Raw genomic sequence first — 22,321 nt, 5'->3', positions numbered from 1 at the left:
GGCACGGGAGTAGATAGTAGTACTAGACAATATTGCGGTAGACAGCAGTATTAATACTGTAGTAGACAGTAGTACTAGACAGTCCTATAGTATAGTACTAGACAACATGGTAGTAAATAGTAGTACTAGACAGTACTGTGGTAGACAGCAGTATTAGTACTGCAGCAGACAGTAGTACTAGACAGTACTATAGTATAGTACTAGATGGTACTGTAGTAGTAGTACTAGACAGTACTGTAGTATAGTACTAGACAGCATAGTAGTAGACAGTAGTACTAGACAGCACTGTGGTAGACAGCAGTATTAGCACTGTAGTAGATAGTACTACTAGACAGCACTGTGGTAGACAGCAGTATTAGTACTATAGTAGATAGTAGTACTAGACAGCACTGTGGTAGACGGTAGTACTAGACAGCACTGTAGTAGACAGTACTCTGATAGTGCTTGCCACTTTTGGTTGACCAGTGCTTCCTAATGTATGAATGGCTACGCACTATCTGGGAATTGTGAGTGCCTGGGGAACAAAGCACAGGGCTTACTCATCCCTTTATTCCTTATGTATCTTCCTTATGATCACTCATTTCTTAAAGAAGACATGAAAGTAACGAAAGCCTGAGAGAAGAGGATAGGAAGTCAAATAGGAAGTAGGAGGAAAGAAAGAGTGAAAGGCAATTCTTTTTTTTTTTTAAGATTTTATTTATTTATTTGGCAGAGAGAGACACTGCGAGAGAGGGAACACAAGCAGGGGGAGTGGGAGAGGGAGAAGCAGGCTTCCCGCCAAGCAGAGAGCCTGATGCGGGGCTCGATCCCAGGACCCTGGGATCATGACCTGAGCTGAAGGCAGATGCTTAACGACTGAGCCACCCAGGTGCCCCTTGAAAGGCAATTCTTTTTTTTTTTAAAGATTTTATTTATTTATTTGAGAGAGAGAGAATGAGAGACAGAGAGCATGAGAGGGAGGAGGGTCAGAGGGAGAAGCAGACTCCCTGCTGAGCAGGGAGCCCGATGCGGGACTTGATCCCAGGACTCCAGGATCATGACCTGAGCCGAAGGCAGTCGCCTAACCAACTGAGCCACCCAGGCGCCTGAAAGGCAATTCTTGAAGAGACTGCTCAGCACACGTAGAAAGGTGGCAGACTGACCCAAACTTAACCCCCAAACCATTTCACAGAAGGGAATATGTAGAAACCCCAGGACACCCATCGTCCTCGACATGAGCCTCATTTCGAAGGGAAGGACTCCACAGACTTGGCTGGACCAAGGACAGCAGGACACGGACTTCTGTCCTCACCTCAGAGGGGCTTGCACGCCTCCATGCCCACCATGGCCCCACCATTGTCAAGAAAACTACTTTGCAGACAGGGGGAAATTATGTCATTCTGCATCTGAGCTGATGCTGCATTACCTAACTTCTACTCCCTCCCAGCGCACGAGGAGCATGACTCCGTTCCACCTGCAGTAAATGCCCATCAAGCAAGTGGCTTTCAAAATGGAGTCGCTGCTATATTCATCAACTGTAAACATTTCTTTTTCAAATAACGGAAATGCCCTCTGCCACTTTTTAAAAAAGACATCTTTGACATTTTGTGAGGTCACGGCTGGTCCAGCCATACTCACTCCCCTGAGCCTCTTGGCTCAGAGGCCTCCTCTTCCCAGAACAATCCAGTCCTGAGAACTAAAGTACCTTATAAACCTCAGCTCTTCCTCTGGGGCATGACGGGGGCATCAGCCCGGTTTCCCATGCTGTTCTGTTCGCTGGGCCCTGGCATAACCCGCTGCCCTCACTCCGGTAACTACCAGCGTGTGGTGCTGGAGCTGCCTGTCTCCTTGCTTTCCTGAGGGCCCAGCCAGTGAGGCTGGCTCTGTCCTGCTCCTGTCCTCTCTGCAGTCCCCCTTGCTGAGGGCTGGTATGACGGACGAACCTCCCTGCTGTTGCTGTTGGCGGTCACCTCTGCTTGCCAGGTCACCAGCTTTCCCGTGAGCTTCCCCAGAGCAGTCCTTCCCTGCCTGTGGGGAGAGGTTCCTAAAATAGCTAGAATTTTTGTATTTGGAAACCTTAAAACTTTCTAAGATAAGTGGTGCTAGAGAATGGAGACGGGCTTGAATGTATGAAAACCCATTTACATGTCTTAAATATATACTAAAGTGAAACAAGAAAGTAAAAAAATAAGGATTGTGGCAATGCCATTTCACGTATCTTAAACTAGAAAACTGCTACTAATTCATACTTTCCCGTTACTGTCCACTTGAGGACGAGGCCTGGACTGGGTGGGAACTCCAGCTCTGCCCTCTCTGGCTTTCATCACCATGCTGGTACATTCATCCATCCTGACTCCATGCTCATGACACATATCCTAAGGTATTTGTGTATGTCTGGTCCTCCATCCAAATGTTCAGTGACTTTCTAATTTTGGTTCAAAGTAGCAGACTCCTAGGTAATAGTCTCTGGGGACCTGCCACTGTCCCATGGATACAGAATAACTTAAGTGCTTGACATTCTTTCTTTAAACTGGAACTTACCGAGAAAGGCAAGTGTATCTCAGGCCTTTCCTGGACATAAAGTGTGAGCTCTGCCCGCGATAATTTCTTGGCAAAGCACATCTCTCATGGAAATGTCAACTGACCCTCCCTCTTCACATTTGTCAGCATGCTGGCTTGAGGGCCAGATTTATGTAAGAGAAAGAGATGGTTTTGGCCAGGGAGCAAGGCGGACCTCTCCCTGTGCCTTGGCAGCCAGGAAGGAGGGAAGACTGACAAAGAAATGGAGGTGGCTATGTCTCAATAGACTGAAACACAGAGTCACGCTTGAAGAAGATTCGCGGCTAGATGTGACCTTGAGGCTGCATAGGACCCCTGGCCTGGGACGGAGGTGTCAGCATGGCTGATGAGCATGGAGCAGAAAGGGACCAATGTTCCTGGCCTTCCCTCTCTTTCTAAACTGTTGCCTACCCAAAGAAGGTTAGGGAGCAAGCTCAGCCCTGACTGAAGTTAAGGTTTTATTTAGCGTTATTTTGTAAATATGCCTGCCCAGCAGAATTGGGGCTTGAAGTCAGAAATGAAGCTGTTGCAGGGGCGCCTGGGCGGCTCAGTCGTTAAGTGTCTGCCTTTGGCTCAGGTCATGATCCCAGGGTCCTGGGATCGAGCCCCGCATCGGGCTCCCTGCTCGGCGGGAAGCCTGCTTCTCCCTCTCCCACTCCCCCTGCTTGTGTTCCTGCTCTCGTTGTCTCTCTCTCTGTCAAATAAATAAATAAAATCTTTAAAAAAAAAACAAAACGTCTGCCTTTGGCTCAGGTCATGCTCAGCGGGAAGCCTGCTTCTCCCTCTCCCACTCCCCCTGCTCGTGTTCCCTCTCTCGCTGTGTCCCTGTCAAATAAATAAATAAAATCTTAAAAAAAAACTAAAAACGTCTGCCTTTGGCTCAGGTCATGATCCCAGGATCTGGCTCGGCGGGGAGTCTGCTTCTCACCCTCCCTCCACCCCTCCTCTCTGCTCGTGCTCTCTCTTGCGCATGCTCTCAAATAAACAAAATCTAAAAAAAAAAAAGAAAGAAAGAAATGAAGCTGTTGCAGGGGACCTGGGTGGCTCAGTCGGTTAAATGTCTGACTCTTGATTTTGGCTCAGGTCGTGATCTTGGGCCCCGTGTCAGGCTCTGCGCCCAGCGGGGAGTCTGCTTGAGGAGTCTCTCTCTCCCTCTCCTTCTGCCCCTCCCTCTATTCGTGTACATGCGAGCTCTCTCAAATAATTAAATAAAACTTAAAAAAAAAAAAAAAGAAATGAAGCTGTTGCAGAAAATCAAATTCTATTCCTTGCTCACCTGAATTTGGGATGAATCATATTTGCTCTGTAGGAACCACGGGGGAGGATGTTCACATGGAAATGGGCCCTAGCCTGAAGACAGCTGAGGTCTCACACCTCACTGGCTGCTCTCCCAGCTGCTTCCTGTTGATCAGGAGCCTCTAACATCCTCTTTCTGCCTCTCCGTTTGGGTGCACGTCAGAGGCAGGGATACGCCATCTTGGCTGCCCATGGGGATCACCCAGGAGCTTTAAACACTATTCACACCTGGGGTTCCCCCGGAGATTCTGATTTCACCAGCATGGGATGCTGCCTTGGGGACTTAAAAATCTCCTCAGGTGACTGCCACGTGCAGCCCAGGCTGTGAACCATGAGCTAAAGAGCCACCTATGGGCTTCTTCCAGTGAATGGCTTCTGGCAGCTACCTTGCTCAAGCTGCTGACTTGGAAGTAGCGATCAGGAGATTCATTTTTTACCTTCGCTCATGTGCGGGGCAGGATCTGTCACATGGACTTTCTGTGATGGGAAGGGCATATAGAAAGACATACATGACAAACTAGGCCCCGGAGGCAGGCAGGGCCAGGTGCCTCTGACAGGTGTGAGTCAGGAGCAAGGTGTCAGGGGTCCACAGAAAGAGCTAGAGTTTCCTCTCCATCCTGGTTCCATCCAAGGCTTCCTGCACCTTCCTTTCCTGCTTATTATGGGATGTAGATTGTCACGGTAATGGAGAAAGCCAGAGAGAAAGAGGATCATATCCTCCCGTGGAGCCAGTAGGCAATATAAATTTTTCTTGAAAGAATGAATGCATGCGGGAGAATGATGTTTTCTGTAGCAGTGCTGGGGAGACTGGCATTTGTTTTCCTTACTGGGACCCCAGGGAAGCCTTATGAGGTGGGGGAAGAATTAGGAGGGGGAAGCCCGCATAAAGAGAATGTACCCTACATGCAGGGTGTTTGTGATTGCTTTTGAATTCTTTTTGTTGACTATAAGCCTGAAGTGTGATGAGAGATGCTGGTCTTGGGACAGATTGGCTTTGACTATCTGGTCAAACTTTTGTTGGTGGGTTTCCTTGGGTCTCCCCAACCTCCCTTAAAGCCTCTTGAATGAATTCCAAGACACGACAAGCCTTCTAAGAAAGCTCACACATTTTTCTAGCCCATGTGAAAGATGCAAAAGATCACAGATTCTTGCATTGAACGGACCTGAATTAAGCTGCTTGATGATGAATTCGATCTGGCGGACCATTTCAGCATTGCCTTCTTTGATGAAGCAGCGAAGGATGTCCTCCATTCCCTAGGGGCATTGGAGAGAGTAAGAGTTAATATTTCACGTTTTTTTTTTTTTTTTTTTTTTAATGGGGTGAAACTAGTTTTCAATGGAATAGTTTCACCTAATCAAAAAAACCCCCTTTATTTGGAGGGGAGGGATATACACAATAAAAATTCCTCTGCTAGTACTAAGCATTATTTTTGTTCTTTTTACAATTCACAGTGGAATTATTTTCCTCTTGGTTGACTATCCGACCAAATTATAAAACATTTAGCCAACAAGAAAACCTATTGTACAGAGAACTGGGGGTTGCCAGAAGGAGGTGGGTGGAGGGAGGGGTGAAGTAGGTGAAGGGGATTAGGAGGTACAAACTTCCAGTTAGAGAATAAGTAAGGAGTCATGGAGATTAAAAAAAAAAAAAAGTACAGCATCAGGAATATAGTCAATAAAGCTGTAATAATGTTGTATGGTGACAGATGGTGACTGCACTTCTTTTGATGAGCCCTGGGTAACATAGAGAATTGTTGAATCACTATATTGTACACCTGAAACTAAGATAACACTGTATGTCAACTATACTCTGATAATAAGTGAAAAAAAAAAACTGTAAAATTTTACTGGGTAAGTAAGTACTCCCTTTAGTTTGGGCAGTATGTTGTTTTGGGAGGTGGTTTCTTTCTTGTGATTTCTTTATACTTTTCCTTCTGGATTTTAGGCACAAAATGAAGAGTAAAACCGTATGTGTAGAGAAGTAAATGAACAAGCAGCATCTCTTTTTAAACAGCTATCATTCTTTTTCTATCAAAATAATTACAAAGTCACCACACCGTACATTATTTACTTTATCAAAGAACGCTGACATCAGACTTTTCAATATTGACTAACAGAATTGTAGGGAAACGTAGAGGTTAAGACACGGACTCGAGGACAGGTGTCTGTCTCCCCTCCTTCCTCTTTCCTTGAGGGATGCGAATGAGCATTTGTGGCTGGAGCTGGGGAGGCTTCTTGCCACTGCAAGGGGAAAGTGTTTCTCATCATGAACCCAAAACAGAGGAAGCAGAGAGAAATGGATCTACTAACAGTGAACTCTGATCAAGCTCTGCCTGGAGTTTATGCCTGGACTTCTCAGTGAAATGAGCCAACATTTCCCTCTTTAAAGGCAGGCCTGTTTGGAATCAATAGCTCTAACTGAATCAAAGAAGTGCCAAGTGTGCAGTTTTGAACACGGTGAATTCCCATCACCTAGAGCAGAGCATTACCTTCTAGAAGGTTAAGACTGGATTGTATCTGAGCTCCCTCATGAATTAACTGTGTGACCTTGGTCAAATTGCTTAGTTCCTCTCAGCCTGTGTCCTCAACTATAAAATAAAGATGGCAACTCTAGTTAACATGAAATTTTTAGAAGATGAAGAATGTAAACTGGGTATTGGTTATATAGATGTATGTTTGTCAAATGCGCAGAACTAGGTATATAAGGCCTATGCATTTCACTGTTCATAAATCATATGTAAAAAAATAGCATCTAGTCCAACCGCTGGCACACAATAGATGCTCAATAAATGGTTAAGATTGTGCTTGCTGTTTGGAAGGGTTTTGTGGCTCAGAAGAGAGATCTGGTAGCTGAGGCCAAGGGAATAAACAAGGTTGCAGGTGACAGAAGAGTGAGAGGCTTAGGACAGCATCTTTGAGAACAGTAACATTTAACTGGTAGGCAGAGATAGGTAAGCACACAGAGGAGAACGTGAAGGAGTGGTCTGGAAGGGAAGAACAACTCTGGATAGTCCTTGGATCAAGGAAGAGGGTGCCAAGAGGGCAGCAGTCTGCTCCAGCTCAGGGCAGAATGTTTGGCTGGGGTTTAAATCCCACAGAAGAGCTTCGTGGCTGACAACTGCTTCAGCCCTGGACACAGGAGGCTTTGGAGTAGGCATGAGGGCATCCTTATTGATCTGAACTGCTCTCCCGCCCCAGACCTTGGCAGTCTCTTCGAAGTTCAAATGGGGCTCAGTGTACTCTTTTACCATTTTCTCCACTTTGGTGGGTATTATTTTGAGACTGCCATAATAGCATTTGGTACTGATATAATTTTTAGGTATTCTTCGTCATTTTCCACCAGCACACAAGTAGTTGCAAAAACAGAGTTCTTATAATATCATATTCTCCTCTCCTGGGACTCCAGTTACGTAAGTGTGAGACCTCTGGGTATCGTCCCCCAGGTCTGAGGCACTGTCCCTTTCCTCCACATTTTTTCTCTGTGGCCTGGATGATCTCTAAGAGTCACACCCTCACATCCTACAATTTCAAGTCTCTCCTCCCCACCTGGTCCCTGTCCCTTTACCGCCGTTCCCTCCTGTCTTCTCCACCCCTCACCCTGGATGTCCTTCCTCCATGCTGCTTTTCATGCTACTTGATCCATATCATCTCTGTTCTTTCTTTTTCTTCAGCCTACATGTCTGCTTCCTTGTTTTGGCCTTGGTTGACAATTCCTGTCACTGGAATGACCATAAGGCAGAATTTAATCAAGTTTATTTTCCCTGTTCCATATATCTCAGATAGCAGATTTTATTTTTTTTTAAAGCAATAGGCAATTAAGTTGCATTACTATACTGTGACCACACAGAATGGTTCTTAATTTTTTATCCCTGGCATAACTGTTGATGTAATTTTAGATGACTAATTAGGAGATTTAGCAATTCTTTTAAGGAAGCAAAATCAAGTGGAAGAACATGTTTCGTTGGTCTCAAACTGAATTTGGCCTGTGTTTTGACTGTGGAAATATATTTAATCTCTTCATCATAGCATTTAATATGCCCACTGTTAACCTGGTTTCACATTACAGGGAAAAGGGCAAAACTCCAGTGCTTTTGCTGATTAGATCTAGAAACACTTGTCACCTCAAAAGATGCTAATCGCCTGAAGCTTGTTTTATACTTCCAATATAAACACTAATGTAAACACACTAAATACTGAATTCACTATTTACCAACCAAAGTAGCTACCTGACAGTTTCATCATCGTTAGCTGGACTTCTGGCCCCGCTGGTTGCTGTCAGAGCGCCCGTAGGTTAAGAGTGTCTGGCCTGCACCAGTTCTTCTTTTTTTTTTTAAGATTTTTTATTTATTTGATAGAGAGAGACACAGTGAGAGAGGGAACACAAGCAGGGGGAGTGGGAGAGGGAGAAGCAGGCTTCCCGTGGAGGACGGAGCCCGATGCGGTGCTAGATCCCAGGACCCTGGGATCATGACCTGAGCCGAAGGCAGACGCTTAACAACTAAGCCACCCAGGCGCCCCATGGCCTGCGCCAGTTCTCACTGCTGCCCCAGGCCCTCCAGGAATCCTGGGGGTGCATTTCAGTCGGGACTTTCTCCATTTTACCATTTTCCTGCTAAGCTTCTCCTACTATGAAATGCATAGGCTTACCCAAAGCCCCAAATTAAAATGAACCATTAAAAATGTCTATAAAAATGTAACTTTCCAAAAATAAGCCTGCTGGGAACTTTCTAACACTGTAGTTTTTGTTAGAGAGAGAGAGAGAAATTGAGCATGAGCAAGGCAGGGGCAGAGGGACAGAGAGAATCTTAAGCAGGCTCCACACCCAGTGCAGGGAGCCCAACGTGGGCTCACGACCCTGAGATCAGGACCTGAGCTGATCAAGAGTAAGACGCTCAACCGACTGAGCCACCCAGGAGCCCCTCTAACACTGTAGTTCTTAAGATTTAGGAGTTAGGGATCCCTTGAGAATCTGATAAAAGCTACAGACTCTCTCCCCAGAAAATTGCACATGTGTATCTGGCATATAATTTCAGGGAGTTCGCAAACTGTGTGTAAGCCACGGAGCCCAACACGGTCTAGGAGCTCCCTGCTCTAACAGCTTCCAAACCGCGCCACTGACTGAAGCTTACGAACTGCTCCAGCCCATTTTCTTACCATTGCTCTTGCTTCCTCACGAATAGATGGAATAGAAAGGATGCTGTACAGAGCTCCATTCACATACGGCTGTATCTTTAAGGGGAGAAAAAACGGTCATTTGCAAGTTCTCAAACACTGTACAACTCCGTGATCAAACACCCCACTCAAGAATAATCTGGCTAATGAGGAGAGTGAGCGTTACCATCTTCCTGAGCTCCAGGATGCCTGTTTCCAAATGACCGATCTCTCCATTTGCATGTCCCAGTAACAGCGACAACTAAGAGTTCAAAGCCAAGTTCATTATTGGCTCCCAAAGCTCACTCCTGCTGTGTTTCACTGCTTAACTAACGTCATGCTGATCACGCAGGCTTCTAGAACCGCTGGAGTCATCATCGATTGTTCTCGCTTCTCTCCAGAGTTCAGTCTCCAGGCTCCTTTGATAGGAACCCTTCTTTCCCACACACACTGCCACTGTCCTTGCTCAGACATTGTCCGTGACCTAGGTGACACTCAATCTCCAAAAGAGTCTCTCTCTGTCTTTGATGTTCACACTATAGTCCAACAATCACATCATTGCCAAAATTCTACAACATGGGCCAAATCATCCCACTTCCTACCTTGGAAACCTCCCTAGAGCCTACCTCGAAAGTTCTAACTTCTTAGTACAGCACACAGACCCCTTCAAGGTTTGGCCTCAATATCATGTCCCCCTGCCCCTCCCTTCCTGCCACCATGGGGTTTACACTGTACAGATCGGTCTCACCCTACTTACAGGGCCCCCCACCACACCACACACTCTGCTCTGCTTCCTGTATATCCCTCCACTGCTCTACTGGATTCAGTCTATTTTTATATTTATACTTCTGTCTCCCCCATTGTGAGCTCTTCAAGGACTGGACCCATGTTTTACTCACACAGGTAACCCCAACCTCAAGCTGCACAGGACACGGTACATGGCAGGTGCTTGATAAATGAGAGTTCCCTTTTGAGTAGATTTTGTGCTACACCCTCCACAGCAATGGAGGAGGGCCCATTCCCACCATTCTTTTCCAGCACTGGACTTTATTATCCCTTAGTTTTTGCCAGTCTAATGGGTAAAGAGAAAAAAGGCATCTTATGGTTGTTTTTAGTTTCATTTTCCTGACTATCGGCAAAACTAAACATCTTGTCTTTATCTATGGGTCATCAAGATTTACTCTTCTGTAAACTGCCCATGTGTGCACTTTATCCTTTTCTTATGTCTTTTAATTATCAATTTATAGGAGCTCTTCATATATAAGGGATATTAAACTTCGGTCCTATGTGATGCAAACTTTTCCTCAGGGTATCATTTGTCCGTTGACTCTTATTGTGGCCTCTTTTTCCATATAAAAAAATTTAATGTTCACAGAGTCAAATCTGTGCATCTTTTTCTTTATGGCTCTCGGGTTTCATTTTCAAGATCACGACTATCTCACACAGGACACATGTACGTAGCATTGATTTGTGTAGCGAACACATTTCTAGGCTCTAACATGTGTACAGGTAGATTTTCCAGCTCATCTTCAAAGCAAATATATTTGTAACAATCCTCCGGTCTATTCTGTCCTCAGAGGTAACATACTGGTTCCAACACTTGAAACCAACATTTACTATTAGAGACTGAATATATTTCCCGTAGGCTTCAACTGCCTTCGTTGAATAAAATGGAGAACAGAGTCTAGAAGCAGTCAAGAGCTCTTGATTTTAAAATATAAAAAGCATGGCATACACTGTAACAACCACCAACCCTTCACTTGCTGAAGCGGCCCGGGTCACTCAGCTGGGGGGGGGCCAGGGGGATGGAAGATGCGAGACAAATGAAGAGAAGGAGAGCTGTCTGCAGCTAAGTGCCTCACTCTGACCCACTGGTACTCAGTCCTGTCCTGCTAAGACACCCGTGCACCTGATCTGGCTAAAGAGGTCAGGTTTCTGTTGAGGCTTTGGCTTCAGGTGCCAAGTGATGCCACGGTTTCTGCACAGGCATCTGCAGAAAGCCAGTGAGAGGACACTCATACCATGTCGAAGTTTCTGTTAATTAGTTTATCAAGACCTCTACTTCATTTTAAAAGGGCTTATGGCCCTTTTAATTAGTTTATCAAGACCTCTACTTCATTTTAAAAGGGCTTATGGCCCACAGGCTGGCCGACAGAAAACCCCGCCGTGCTGGGGAGGACACGGGGGAGAGCAGAGGCTGGTAGAGCCACTCTGCAGGACAACGTGGTGGGACTCCGACCTGAGACGGACCCCCAGGGCGAGCCAGCAGCGACGCGTGTGTCTGCACCCCGGGGACCCCTGGGGGCCAGTATGGCGATGTCACTGAGGACCGGCGTGGTGGCTCAGGGCTGGAGGCAGCGGAGGTGGACAAGCCCCGGGGGACTGGATGGGGGCGCTGCAAACAGGGGCTGTTTTGCAGTGGCGAGATTAAGGAATGAGATGTACACAAAGCAACACAGAAAAGTCTAAAAACAGTGAAAAAGTAAGAAAAGAAGGCGATCTAGAGCGCAATACCACTGACACAGTTACACATGCAGCAACAGCGTTAACTAAACTTTCAGGCCACGCCGCACCACGGGGAGAGCCGACGTGGGGGAAGAACGAAGCAGGGTAGGTGACAAGGAGGAGAGTGAGGCCTGGGAGGGAGCTGACACAGACCAGTGATGGCGGAGCGATAGGAAATGAGGAGCTGGGATCAACCTCCCGCTTCCCAGTTCCAGAATGTGGAGGAGGGGGTGCACTGACTAGCGTGGCCAGCCTCCCCCAACCCCCAGGCTGGCAGCGCCAGCCCAGTACCTCGTGGTTCTCATGGCCGAGCAGATCCGACAGAACTTTTAGCACCGGACCCGCCACCTTGGCGCACATGTTCTTCCCTTTAGAAAAAACAATGAGACAAAACACGACATGTCTAAACGCCCAATCACAGTTTCAAGTCAGGCAGACTTGAACACAAATCTTGGCTCCTCTGCTTATGAACTGTGTGGCCCCGGGTGAGTCACTTAGCCAATCTGGGCCCCAGTTTCTTCCTCCTGGGATTCCTTAGGGATTATTAACATCTGTTGCAAAGGGTGATGCAGAAGGAAGTAACTCAGAACAGGCTGTGCATTCCGAGCGCTCAGTAAATGGTGGCGCAGAGGGCGCAGAGCTATTCGTGACCGTCAGTGGGAACACAATCTATTACAGAGCTGTGCTCTGCCTCCCAGGTGCTCACACCACCATCAAAAAATCATACAGGTGTCTTAGCCAATCCAAACATCATAACAATCGCTGCAAATAAATTGGTGATACTAAGAAAAGCTGCTTAGAATCTGGTAAATGTTTCAAAGCTAGGAAACTTGCATATGCTATTCTTTAAGATTAAGAAGATTGAAATCACATTTACTCAGTCAACAACACATGAGTGGTTCAGATTACAAAGCATCCAAAGGCAACGAAGCTTCTCACAAATACCGCTGAGTTATTTAACCATGTAACTTCTTCTTCCAAAACTGGGGCTGCTCAGACCGGGGTCAGCCACAGGCTGGACTTAACACTTCTTCTAAAGAAGCTTCTTCCATCCCAGCTAACAGATCACTTAAATGGGATGGAACCTCTAGAAAAGCTGCAATCACTACTTTTATGGATCAAATGTCCCGAGATGTGCACGGGAGAATCCCATGTCGGGGGAGTGAAGGGGGAGAGATGGCCGTGGTTAGGAGCAGGGACATGGTCTGACATCCTTGCTCTGCCCCCAACTTAGCCCTGTAGAATCTTGGAAACGTATTTCTCTGTCTTTGGATAGAATGGATCATAATTCTTCACCTTCTACCTTTGAATAATGCAATGAAGATGAAGAAAAATGTAAACTATCTTAATTTCCTCTTAATTCAGGCACTGCATACCTATAAAATGTTCTTTTCCAAGGCCAGAATGGCATCAGGCTTCAGGGATTCAACAGCTGCATAACTAGTTGGAAATGTTTTATACTCTACTGCTGTTTCAGTTTTCTATGAGGGAGGCTAAAGGCAAACCACATCAGGCTGGGTGGTCAACCAGGTTTGAGGGTCAGGCTCTCTTCCCCTCCCCCGCACCAAAGCCAGAGGGCCCAGGGACAGGGGGCTGTGAGACCTGCACTCCTGAGGCAGAGGTTCATGAGCAAAGCCACCGAGTACTCCAGTGTATAGTCCGACAGGCAATCGGGGTCCTTCAGAATATCAATCAGCCAGAAGATGAGGCCATCTCGAATCATCGCTGTCTGCAGTGGGCGCCTAGGATGCAAAAGCCTACAGGTCAACTAAAGCTCGCAAGAAACTTTCCCTGTAAGAGTGCATGGTGATGTGCATGCCGACTGGAAAAGACAAACTGATGGGGCGCCTGGGTGGCTCAGTCGGTTGAGCGTCCGACTCTTGGTTTCAGCTCAGGTCGTGATCTCAGGGTCCTGGGATCGAGCCCCCTGCTGGGCTCTGTACTCAGCGGGAGTCTGCTTGAGGATTCTCTCTCCCTTTGCCCCTCCCCCCTGCTCTCTGTCTCTCAAATAAATAAATAAATCTTAAGAAAAAAAAGAGACAAGACAAACTGTGTGGAAGATACAGACTCTGAAGAACATTTTGTTAGACCCACACACAACTGAAACAACAAATTCTTTACCTTTTGCAGGTATCCCTAAGGATTTAGAGAGAGAGACAAGGCAGTCAGGAGGCCTTCTACTTTGAAAATTTCTTTTTCTATTTAAAATGAGCAGAGTACTACTTCAAATATTTAATAAATATTTACTGAAAGCTTTTGGTCTACTTCACCCAGCAGACAGCCACAGAAATAGTTCATTGACAAACAGATTTTTTTTTTTTAAATGGAATTATTTCCTTTTTTTTTTTTTTAAGATTTTATTTATTTATTTGAGAGAGAGAGAATGAAAGACAGAGAGCATGAGAGGGAGGAGGGTCAGAGGGAGAAGCAGACTCCCCGCAGAGCAGGGAGCCCGATGCGGGACTCGATCCCGGGACTCCAGGATCATGACGTGAGCCGAAGGCAGTCGCTTAACCAACTGAGCCACCCAGGCGCCCGACAAACAGATTTTTAGTAAACTCTAGTCCAGCTAGGCACCTTGAGCTGTGTAAAAACAAAGAAAAGCCAAAAATCAGTTCAATCCCATTTTGATTCAGGTCTCTGTAACGTAAGGGTAGTTTAATGATGTGAGCAATACAATTTATACAGAATTATTTTCTGCCCAAAGTCCAGGTGTAAGATCTTATAAAATCCAACACCTCATCCAAATGTATTATGGTGGAAATGTCTTCCTGCCAACCTCAAGAACTGATGAGATTCAGGGCGCCTGGGTGGCTCAGTCGGTTCAGCGTCCGACTCTTGATTTCAGCTCAGGTCATGATCTCAGGGTTGTGAGATCGAGCCCCACGTCCCGCTCTGCACTGGGTGTGGAGCCTGCCTAAGACTCTCTCCCTCTCCCTTTGCCCCTCCCCCCACCAAAGAATTGATGAGATTAAGCATGATGGTATCACCATGAGAAGTCATGTGAATTCTTTGAAAATCAAAACACCATGGAAGAAACACCACTGTACATCCCCTAATGAACAGGCTACGGTAAAACTCCCACCCAGGGCACTATCTGTTTGGGCTATTCTTTTTTTTTTAAGATTTTATTTTTTTAAGTAATCCCTACACCCAACGTGGTGCTGGATCTCACAACCTGAGATCAAGAGTCACATGCTCCACTCACGGAGCCAGCCAGGCGCCTGTCTGTGCTACTCTTAAACACCACACTCACTCACCAGCGAAATTTACTGGAATACAATGAAGGCAACACTCTTGGTAATCCTAACTACTTTCTACCTTCATTGTACAGACCCTAGAACATTGCAAAAACATCAAGCATATTTCTAGAACAGAATAGCTTATTACTGTTTGAAGCACAAGAAAAAGCTGGCAATAAATATCTATATTACCAGGAGGAAGTATTTCTTCATTATATCTTATCTTTGTTACTATAGTTATTAAATTTCCAAAAATTTTCCAAATACGGTCAACATCAAGCTAAATTATCTTTCTAAACAAAAATCAAGTGTTCATATGATCTGAGGAAACAAGAGCTTTACTACTGGAGTTTACCACTTACAGTTCTTTTCAATTCACACATAGTTTGAACAAGAACTTTTCATTGGCAGGGACCTGGCAAACAGTAGGAACTGAACACCTACTGCTTTCCCTCTCTAAATGTGCACACTTAGAATAAGTCACTTTGCAGGCCTTAGGATACTAGCGAGAGTCAATCACATGTCAACCACGTCTGACAGGAAGAAAGTACGTCCAGAAGAGGACTAACGATCAGAAAAAGCTGAGGACTCAAGGTACTAGAATTCTTCCTAAGGCAAAGAGAAAGTGAGGTGCTCCTGAGGGAATCCACATGCTGGAAGAATTCCATGACTCAGTGACTCCACTCCTAGACACTGACTGACTCAGGGGAAGGGAAAGGATGCATCCACACAGAGACTTGTAGGCAAATGTTCAGAACACGATTAGACACAAAGAGTAGATAAAATCCAGATGTCCATCAACTGATGAACAGATAAACCAAATGTGGTCTCTCCATGAAATGGCGTGTTCTTCAGCATTACAAAAGGAGAAAGTACTCACACAGGCTACCATATGGATGAACCTCAGAAACGCTATGCTAAGTGAAAGAAGCCAGTCAAACAGAACAAATATTATATGATTCCACTTACCTAAAAATGTCCATTATGGGTAACACTACAAAAAACAAATCAGTGGTTACCTAGGGCTGGGGGTCGGAATAAGGACTGGAAATGGGCCTGAGGTTTCTTTGTGTGGTGATGGAAATGTTCTAAAATTAGCTTGTGGTGATGGTTGTACAACTCTGTAAGTATACTAAAAATGAGTGAATGGTACATTTAAAAGGGATGAATTCTGTGCTATGAGAGTACACTTCGATGAAGCTGTTCATGAAAAAAAAGCAAGCTCTAGGTGGATAGAGCATGCAAGTCCTGACAGGGTCCAGGTGGAGACTACAGGGTGGGCTGCTGGGACGCATGCACAAGGAAGCGGGAGGCTCCAAACCTGCCTTCCACGGAACTACCTAGCACACCGACGTGACTGTGCGTTTACGTGCACCTCCCATAACGGGCTGTGAGCAACTATCAGGCTGAGCCCTATCAGGTTTTGTTCGTGGGCATGCGGCCTGGAACACAATCCAGCCCCTGGCCAGCACCAGCTACCGGTCACGAGGAGACCGCAACAGCACTTCCTCCCTCTGCAGCAGCTTGAACAGAAGGTTTCGAGGATTCGAGATAAGCTTTCTAGCTCCATCTTGGAAAGTCACCCAACCTCTCCTAAATGTTAACTGAAAATATCATCTGCCTCTTGGGCTGCCACTGGGACTAAACAGTGGCTCACATAAGCCCTATCTGATTTCACAGGAGCCACGAAGACCTACTGCACGGTCAGCACCTGAGGCTGAACTTCTGCAAGGCCCCGAGAACATTCTCGCGGGTGACGATGTCCTCATCCTCCTCCTTCAGCCTTTCCTCCAGCATCTGCAGCACCTTTGTACTCTGGGCCAGGTAGAGACGACCTAATAATATAACCAGAGATGCACGGGTGAGAGAATTTATCTTCTGTTAAGTTAATGCCCCAAAATCACTTTCTATGAACACTTTGCATGTAATACATGTAGAGTTTAGCTAATTTTAGGTTCTAAAAAAAACTTAAAACCTGTTTCTTCTGCAAAGTTGGTTTTGTCCAATCAACTATTTAATGACGAGAAAACCACTCTTCTTATAATCGAAACATAATTCATCATGGGGCATCTACGTGGCTCAGTTGGTTAAGCCTCTAACTCTTGATTTCAGCTCAGGTCGTGATCTCAGAATTGTGAGATCAAGCCCCGTGTTGGGCTCCGTGCTCATTGGAGAGTCTGCTTCTCCTTCTCTCTCTCTCAAATAAATAAATAAATAAATAATCTTTAAACATAATTCATCACTATGTTTTTGTGGGGAACACTGCCAGATCTACAGGGAGAAAGAAGGTGAGGAATCTATATGTTATGGGCTCCTTAGTCTTTATAATAGAGGCTGTCAAATAGTAATGCTTTCTGGCCACACGCCTTGCTCCTTCTAGACGTACCCGTGGCCTGCAGAAGGAGTTGGGAACCATACCTGGGACCCTACAATAAGCCTTGAGTTATCACTAGCCCATTGTGGACTTGAGTCTTGATACAGATGATGTTAATGCATGTACCTTCGTTCATAATAAAGGTCTGCTAAATGGTTGGAAGAACAAGCAAATAATTGAGTGAACCAACTTTTGGAGTATCATATATTCATAATTTGAAAACTCCCTTTATTCACATTTAAAAAGCTGAAACAAAGCAGAACTTATGGAAGATAATGATACTTTGTAAAGTCATTCTGAATTCAGCTTTGGTGTGTATTACCTTTGGAATTTTCAAATCCTCTTGGTATAAGAGGTTATCCGCTTTTTTTTTTTTTTTTTAAGATTTTATTTTTAAGTAAACTCTACAGCTAATGCGGGGCTTGAACCCACAACCCTGAGAGGTCAAGAGTCACACGCTCCACCGACTGAGCCCACCAGGCGCCCCCAAGAAAGTCTCTTGAAGGAAATGATGCAGTGCCTATTGGGATCAGCTCTGATTATTTCACTAACTTTATTTTGCCTTAAGCAGAAAATTACAGAAAATGCATTACCTGTTATATACTTGAAAACAGTCTAAATAGTACTGTTACAAAACCAGAAAGCTTATAAAATAAAACCAGAAGGCTTATAAACTCTAAAACCATCAAAATTTGCTCTGACATAAACTAAGCAATGTGACAGCAACCAGCTTGCACGAGACACCTTTGATGCACTGAACAGGAATATACTGAGGAAACATACGGCGCCTTTAAGGAACCTGAAGAGGAATGTCCCCTTTCAAAGGAACAGAATGCACTAAGTAAGACCTAGCCGTTCTCTTTGAAGAAAAGCTGACGACTCACCCTCTGCCAGGGACGCGAAGGCATTGACGAGCCGGGCCATGTACTGCCGAACCACCTCGCTCCTGGACTGCAGCAGCTGGAGCACGCTCCTCTGCGGGCAGAAGCATCCAGAGAGGGAAAGGATGAGGGTAAAGGAAACAGAGCCAAACATGTGGCTCCTCTGTGGGTGTGCGGTTCTCTGCCTTTGTGCGCAGTTATTAGAGGTGAAACAGACTGAAGTCAACACTTCATCTGGAAATCTCAATTTCCAACTGATTTTTTTTTTTTTTAAGATTTTATTTATTTGACAGAGAGACACAGTGAGAGGGAACACAAGCAGGGGGAGTCGGGGAGGGAGAAGCAGGCTTCCCGCGGAGCAGGGAGCCCGATGTGGGGCTCAATCCCAGGACCCTGGGATCATGGCCTGAGCCAAAGGCAGACACTTAATGACTGAGCCACCCGGGGGCCCCTCCAACTGGTTTTTTTTATGAGAGCTGACAAGGACAAGTTACTGAGACTTCTAAGCTGAAAGACTGAATTCTACAGTGCACTTAGCCAGTGGCTGGCACAAGGGAGGAATGCCGTTTGTGATGACCACTGCTCCTGTTTTTCCAGGTTCATGATTGATCCAATACACGCATCTAAATTTGTTCCCTGCAAACCACAGTAAAGCTACAGTGCGTGGAGTTCTTTAAAAAAGGCATAAATTCTGAAGGACAGAGAGGGAGCACAAGTAATGCTAACAACACGATTTTGGAATCGGGAATGCAGGGTGGTGACAGACTTTAGCAGACCCAAGAATGCCAAGTCTCAAAGGAAGCAATGGGCAATGAGGAATTACTCAATTTACAACACTTCATCCTCAGAAGGAAAAAAAAATAAAGAAGAATAGGTGAAAGCTGTTAAAGCTGCAGCTGGGTCCCACTCTTGCTGCTCCTCCCTACCGTCCTCCCGCCTATTTCCCTCCATCAGTCCGGGGGTGCTCCCTTGCAAGGCTAACACGAAAGGTTTCTGGGGCTGGGAGGAGTGAGTTGGACAGGTAGGCAGTCAGGGCCAGGGTCCCCAACAAGAAAATATGGAGTCAGGACAGCTAAGATAAAACAGCACTAACGTCCTGTTTTGCAGCTTAGACAGGATCACACTTGCATTGTTTTGCAGCCTTTGCAGAAATGACTTCTGCAAAATGTCCTAAAATAAGACAATTAACCGCAAGCATTTGTCAGTATCACGGGCAAGGGGCAGTTAAGACCTAAGCCCCCAGATGTCAGCAAAAAAAGACCATCAGCACAGACATTAACCTAATAGGTAGACAGATATGTGACCAAAGTCCTGATTGGGATGACTCAGCACACCGTGATTGCTTAAGACAGTTTTACAGAAGAGCTGATAAAAACCCCTAAACTTAGAAACTCTGGGGGCAACCCACTCAGGCCCCCCGCCCTCTCCGGGAGCTTTACACTCTTGCTCAATAAACTTTGCTTTGCTGCCCACCACTCTTTGTCTGGTCTACCTCTTTATTCTTTGAAGCGGCGTGACCAAGAACCATGGGCACCAAGGGGACAAAAATCCTATTAACAGAGGGGGACACCTGGCACAGGTGAGCAGGGCTTCTACACCCAAATAGGGAGAAGGGACAGTGCCTAAATGCAGAATGAATACTGAACAGAGAGCACCCCATCCTATTCTCCTACCTGGCTCCCAGAAGGCTGCACCCAGACCTTCACCCTCTAGGTAGGAGATCAGAAGACTCTTCTTGGAGGAAAATGACCACCAGCCCAAGAGAAAAGAACCAGAGATCCTAAAATCAGAGGTTCCTACTAGACAGCCCACCTAGATCACTCTTAGTGGAGCTCTGCGTCTACAGGCCCTACCCTCATACTCAGAATTTCCAACCGGCTTTCATTCCCCCACTCAAAACATTATGAGATAACCAAGGTCTACCAGAAACCCAAGGCAAGTTTCCAGTACGGGAGACAGAGTCAAAACAAATGGCGGGGGCAACCTGAAGGAAATGGGACTGTGCAGGGAGAAGAAAACCAGAGATAAGCGAAAATGTGTCACTCATAGTAGCCTCAGAGACACAAGAGGCTGTACTGTATCCATGAAAAAACAGATTGCCATAAAAAGGGGGAGTGAAAAACTCGACAGAAGGGTTGGAGAATAAAGATGAGGAGATCTCCCAGAAAGCAGAGCAAGAAGAAAAACAGAAAATATGAGAGAAAAGACAGAACCAGAGAACCAGTTCAAGAGTCCAACATTCAGAGAGAGAGAACCGAGAAAACAGAGAGGAAATCATCAACAGAATAAAATCAAGAAAAATTCCCAGGACTGCACTTGTCAGATGGAAAGGGCTCCCAAAGCACTCAAAACAATGAATCAAAATACACCTCATGAAAGACATCAGTGCGACATTTTTTAACACTGGTGACAGAAGACTCAACAGGCTGCTAGGGAGAAATAACCAGGCCACATACAAAGGATCAGGAAATAGAATGGCTTTGGACTTCTCAACAGCAACACTGGAACCTAAAAGACAACAGAGCAAGATCTTCCAAGTAATGAAGGAAAATTATTTACAACCCAGAATTTCATACAAAGAATAAAGACATTTTCTGACATACATCATCTCAAAAAATCTACTTCTCACCCATCCTTTCTCCGAAAGCTGTTAACTATAGGATGTTATTCTCTCAGTTGGATAAGAAAGAATAGTGATTCTCGAAAGTGTGGTCCTGGACCAGCAGCAGCAGCATCACCTGAAAACTTGTTGGGGATGCAAATTCGCAGGCCCCATCCCAGACTTACTAAATGGAAACTGCAGGGGCCCGGTAGTTTGTGTTTTAATGAGCTTTCCAGGTGATAAGACTGCATGATAAACTCTGAGAATAGCTCAGCTATTAGAACTCACTAAACGACCGGTCCAATTTCCTGGCTGAAAGGGCCAATCTCTCTGGTGTCATGGTGACATGGCATCCATTTTGCTCAAGTTTTCCTGCTCTGCAGATTCTCTGACACCTTAAGATAGCTCCAGCTCATTCCTTGCTTAAAATAAACCATCGCAATTAAAAATAATGACTTGGGGAAGAAATGACATGTCTTCGAGGGCTACAGAGATCACAGCATTATGACAAATATCACAAAACCTAGGACGTCTTTCATTAGAGAACACGTTGTTTTTTATATATACAACCAAGACAGGCAAGAAGCCAATTAAGCTGTAACAGGCCACTGACTATTAGATAGGTTCTAATTTCCCAGAATCCTAAAATGGGGGGGAGGGGAATGCATCTCAGATTTAATGAAATAAGATAGTTTTAGAAAGATTCAATATTGAATTTACTCTTTGAATCTGAGTTTGTAAAGTCACAACAATATATTTTTCAGCTGCTTCATGCCTGGTAAGTTGGTTTCAATGCCATTACAAAAATAAGCAGAAATTAAAGTAAAAGGAAGTAAGTCAAAAATTTGAGAGACTATTTTTCAAACTAAATACAACTCTTTCACGGGAGCAGCAAGACTACATTCAAAGAATAAACTGGCAACTCAAGGGCGCCTGGGTGGCTCACTCGTTAAGCGTCTGCCTTCGGCTCGGGTCATGATCCCAGGGTCCTGGGATCGAGTCCCACATGGGGGCTCCCTGCTCGGCGGGAGGCCTGCTTCTCCCTCTCCCACTCCCCCTGCTTGTGTTCCTGCTTTCGCTGTCTCTCTCTCTGTCAAATAAATAAATAAAATCTTTGGGAAAAAAAAAAAACACAAAAACTGGCAACTCAAAATTCTCCAACACTACGCCTGTGTGCAGGATAGACTAACGTGTGATTAGCTTCTGCAGGGTGCTGTTTCATCGGCGATCCTAAGGGGTGTTGATATTCCATCCAGTGCACACCCTGTGAAGCTTCAGAATAGGGAGGTCAAGTATTTAGATCATTTTGGATAACACTGAATGCAGATAATGAAATGCAGTGTCTTTCTATATGCCATGTTCAAGATCTCACTCCTCCTCCTGTCCAGTGAAGCCTGCTGTTGATAACAGGTAACAGGGTGAAGAGCAGGGAGGGAAACCACCACGTATTGGCTACTCTGTGCTGGGCACTGGGTTAAGTACTTCCCACATGTGGCCAAACGCAATTATCCCCACAACCTCACGAGGCAGGTGATGGCTTCTTCTCCGAAATAGGAAGCGCCCACACACCCAGTATCTTACTTAAGGTTATCTGGCTCATGGGCAGTAGGGCAGAGGTTTAAAACCAGTTAATTTCACTCCAAATCCCATACTTTGCCCACTGCATCATCAGATCTATCTGGTCCAAAACTATATACAAATATTGTGTTAACATATTTTAAGTCAGGCCCAG

General features: G+C 45.4%; 1 protein-coding gene across 3 annotated transcripts in view; it reads right to left on the bottom strand.

The window, feature by feature from the left end:
* The window catches only part of ARMC9 (armadillo repeat containing 9), a 117,377-nt gene that overhangs the window by 50,857 nt on the left and 44,199 nt on the right, over positions 1-22,321 (bottom strand). For all 3 annotated transcript variants that reach the window (XM_021690332.1, XM_044913450.1, XM_044913448.1), the window contains 6 exons: positions 17,991-18,081; positions 16,444-16,567; positions 13,093-13,232; positions 11,782-11,858; positions 8,989-9,063; positions 4,998-5,088 (listed from right to left, as the gene is read on the bottom strand). In XM_021690332.1, coding sequence (XP_021546007.1) covers positions 4,998-5,088; positions 8,989-9,063; positions 11,782-11,858; positions 13,093-13,232; positions 16,444-16,567; positions 17,991-18,081 — 598 coding nt within the window. The remainder of the gene's footprint in view (positions 1-4,997; positions 5,089-8,988; positions 9,064-11,781; positions 11,859-13,092; positions 13,233-16,443; positions 16,568-17,990; positions 18,082-22,321) is intronic.

The sequence above is a fragment of the Neomonachus schauinslandi genome, chromosome 3 (genome assembly GCF_002201575.2).
Source record: "Neomonachus schauinslandi chromosome 3, ASM220157v2, whole genome shotgun sequence".
NCBI classification, from domain to species: Eukaryota; Metazoa; Chordata; class Mammalia; order Carnivora; family Phocidae; genus Neomonachus; species Neomonachus schauinslandi.
The sequence above is the reverse complement of the archived record's forward strand: the minus strand, read 5'-3'. Positions and strand labels throughout refer to the sequence as shown.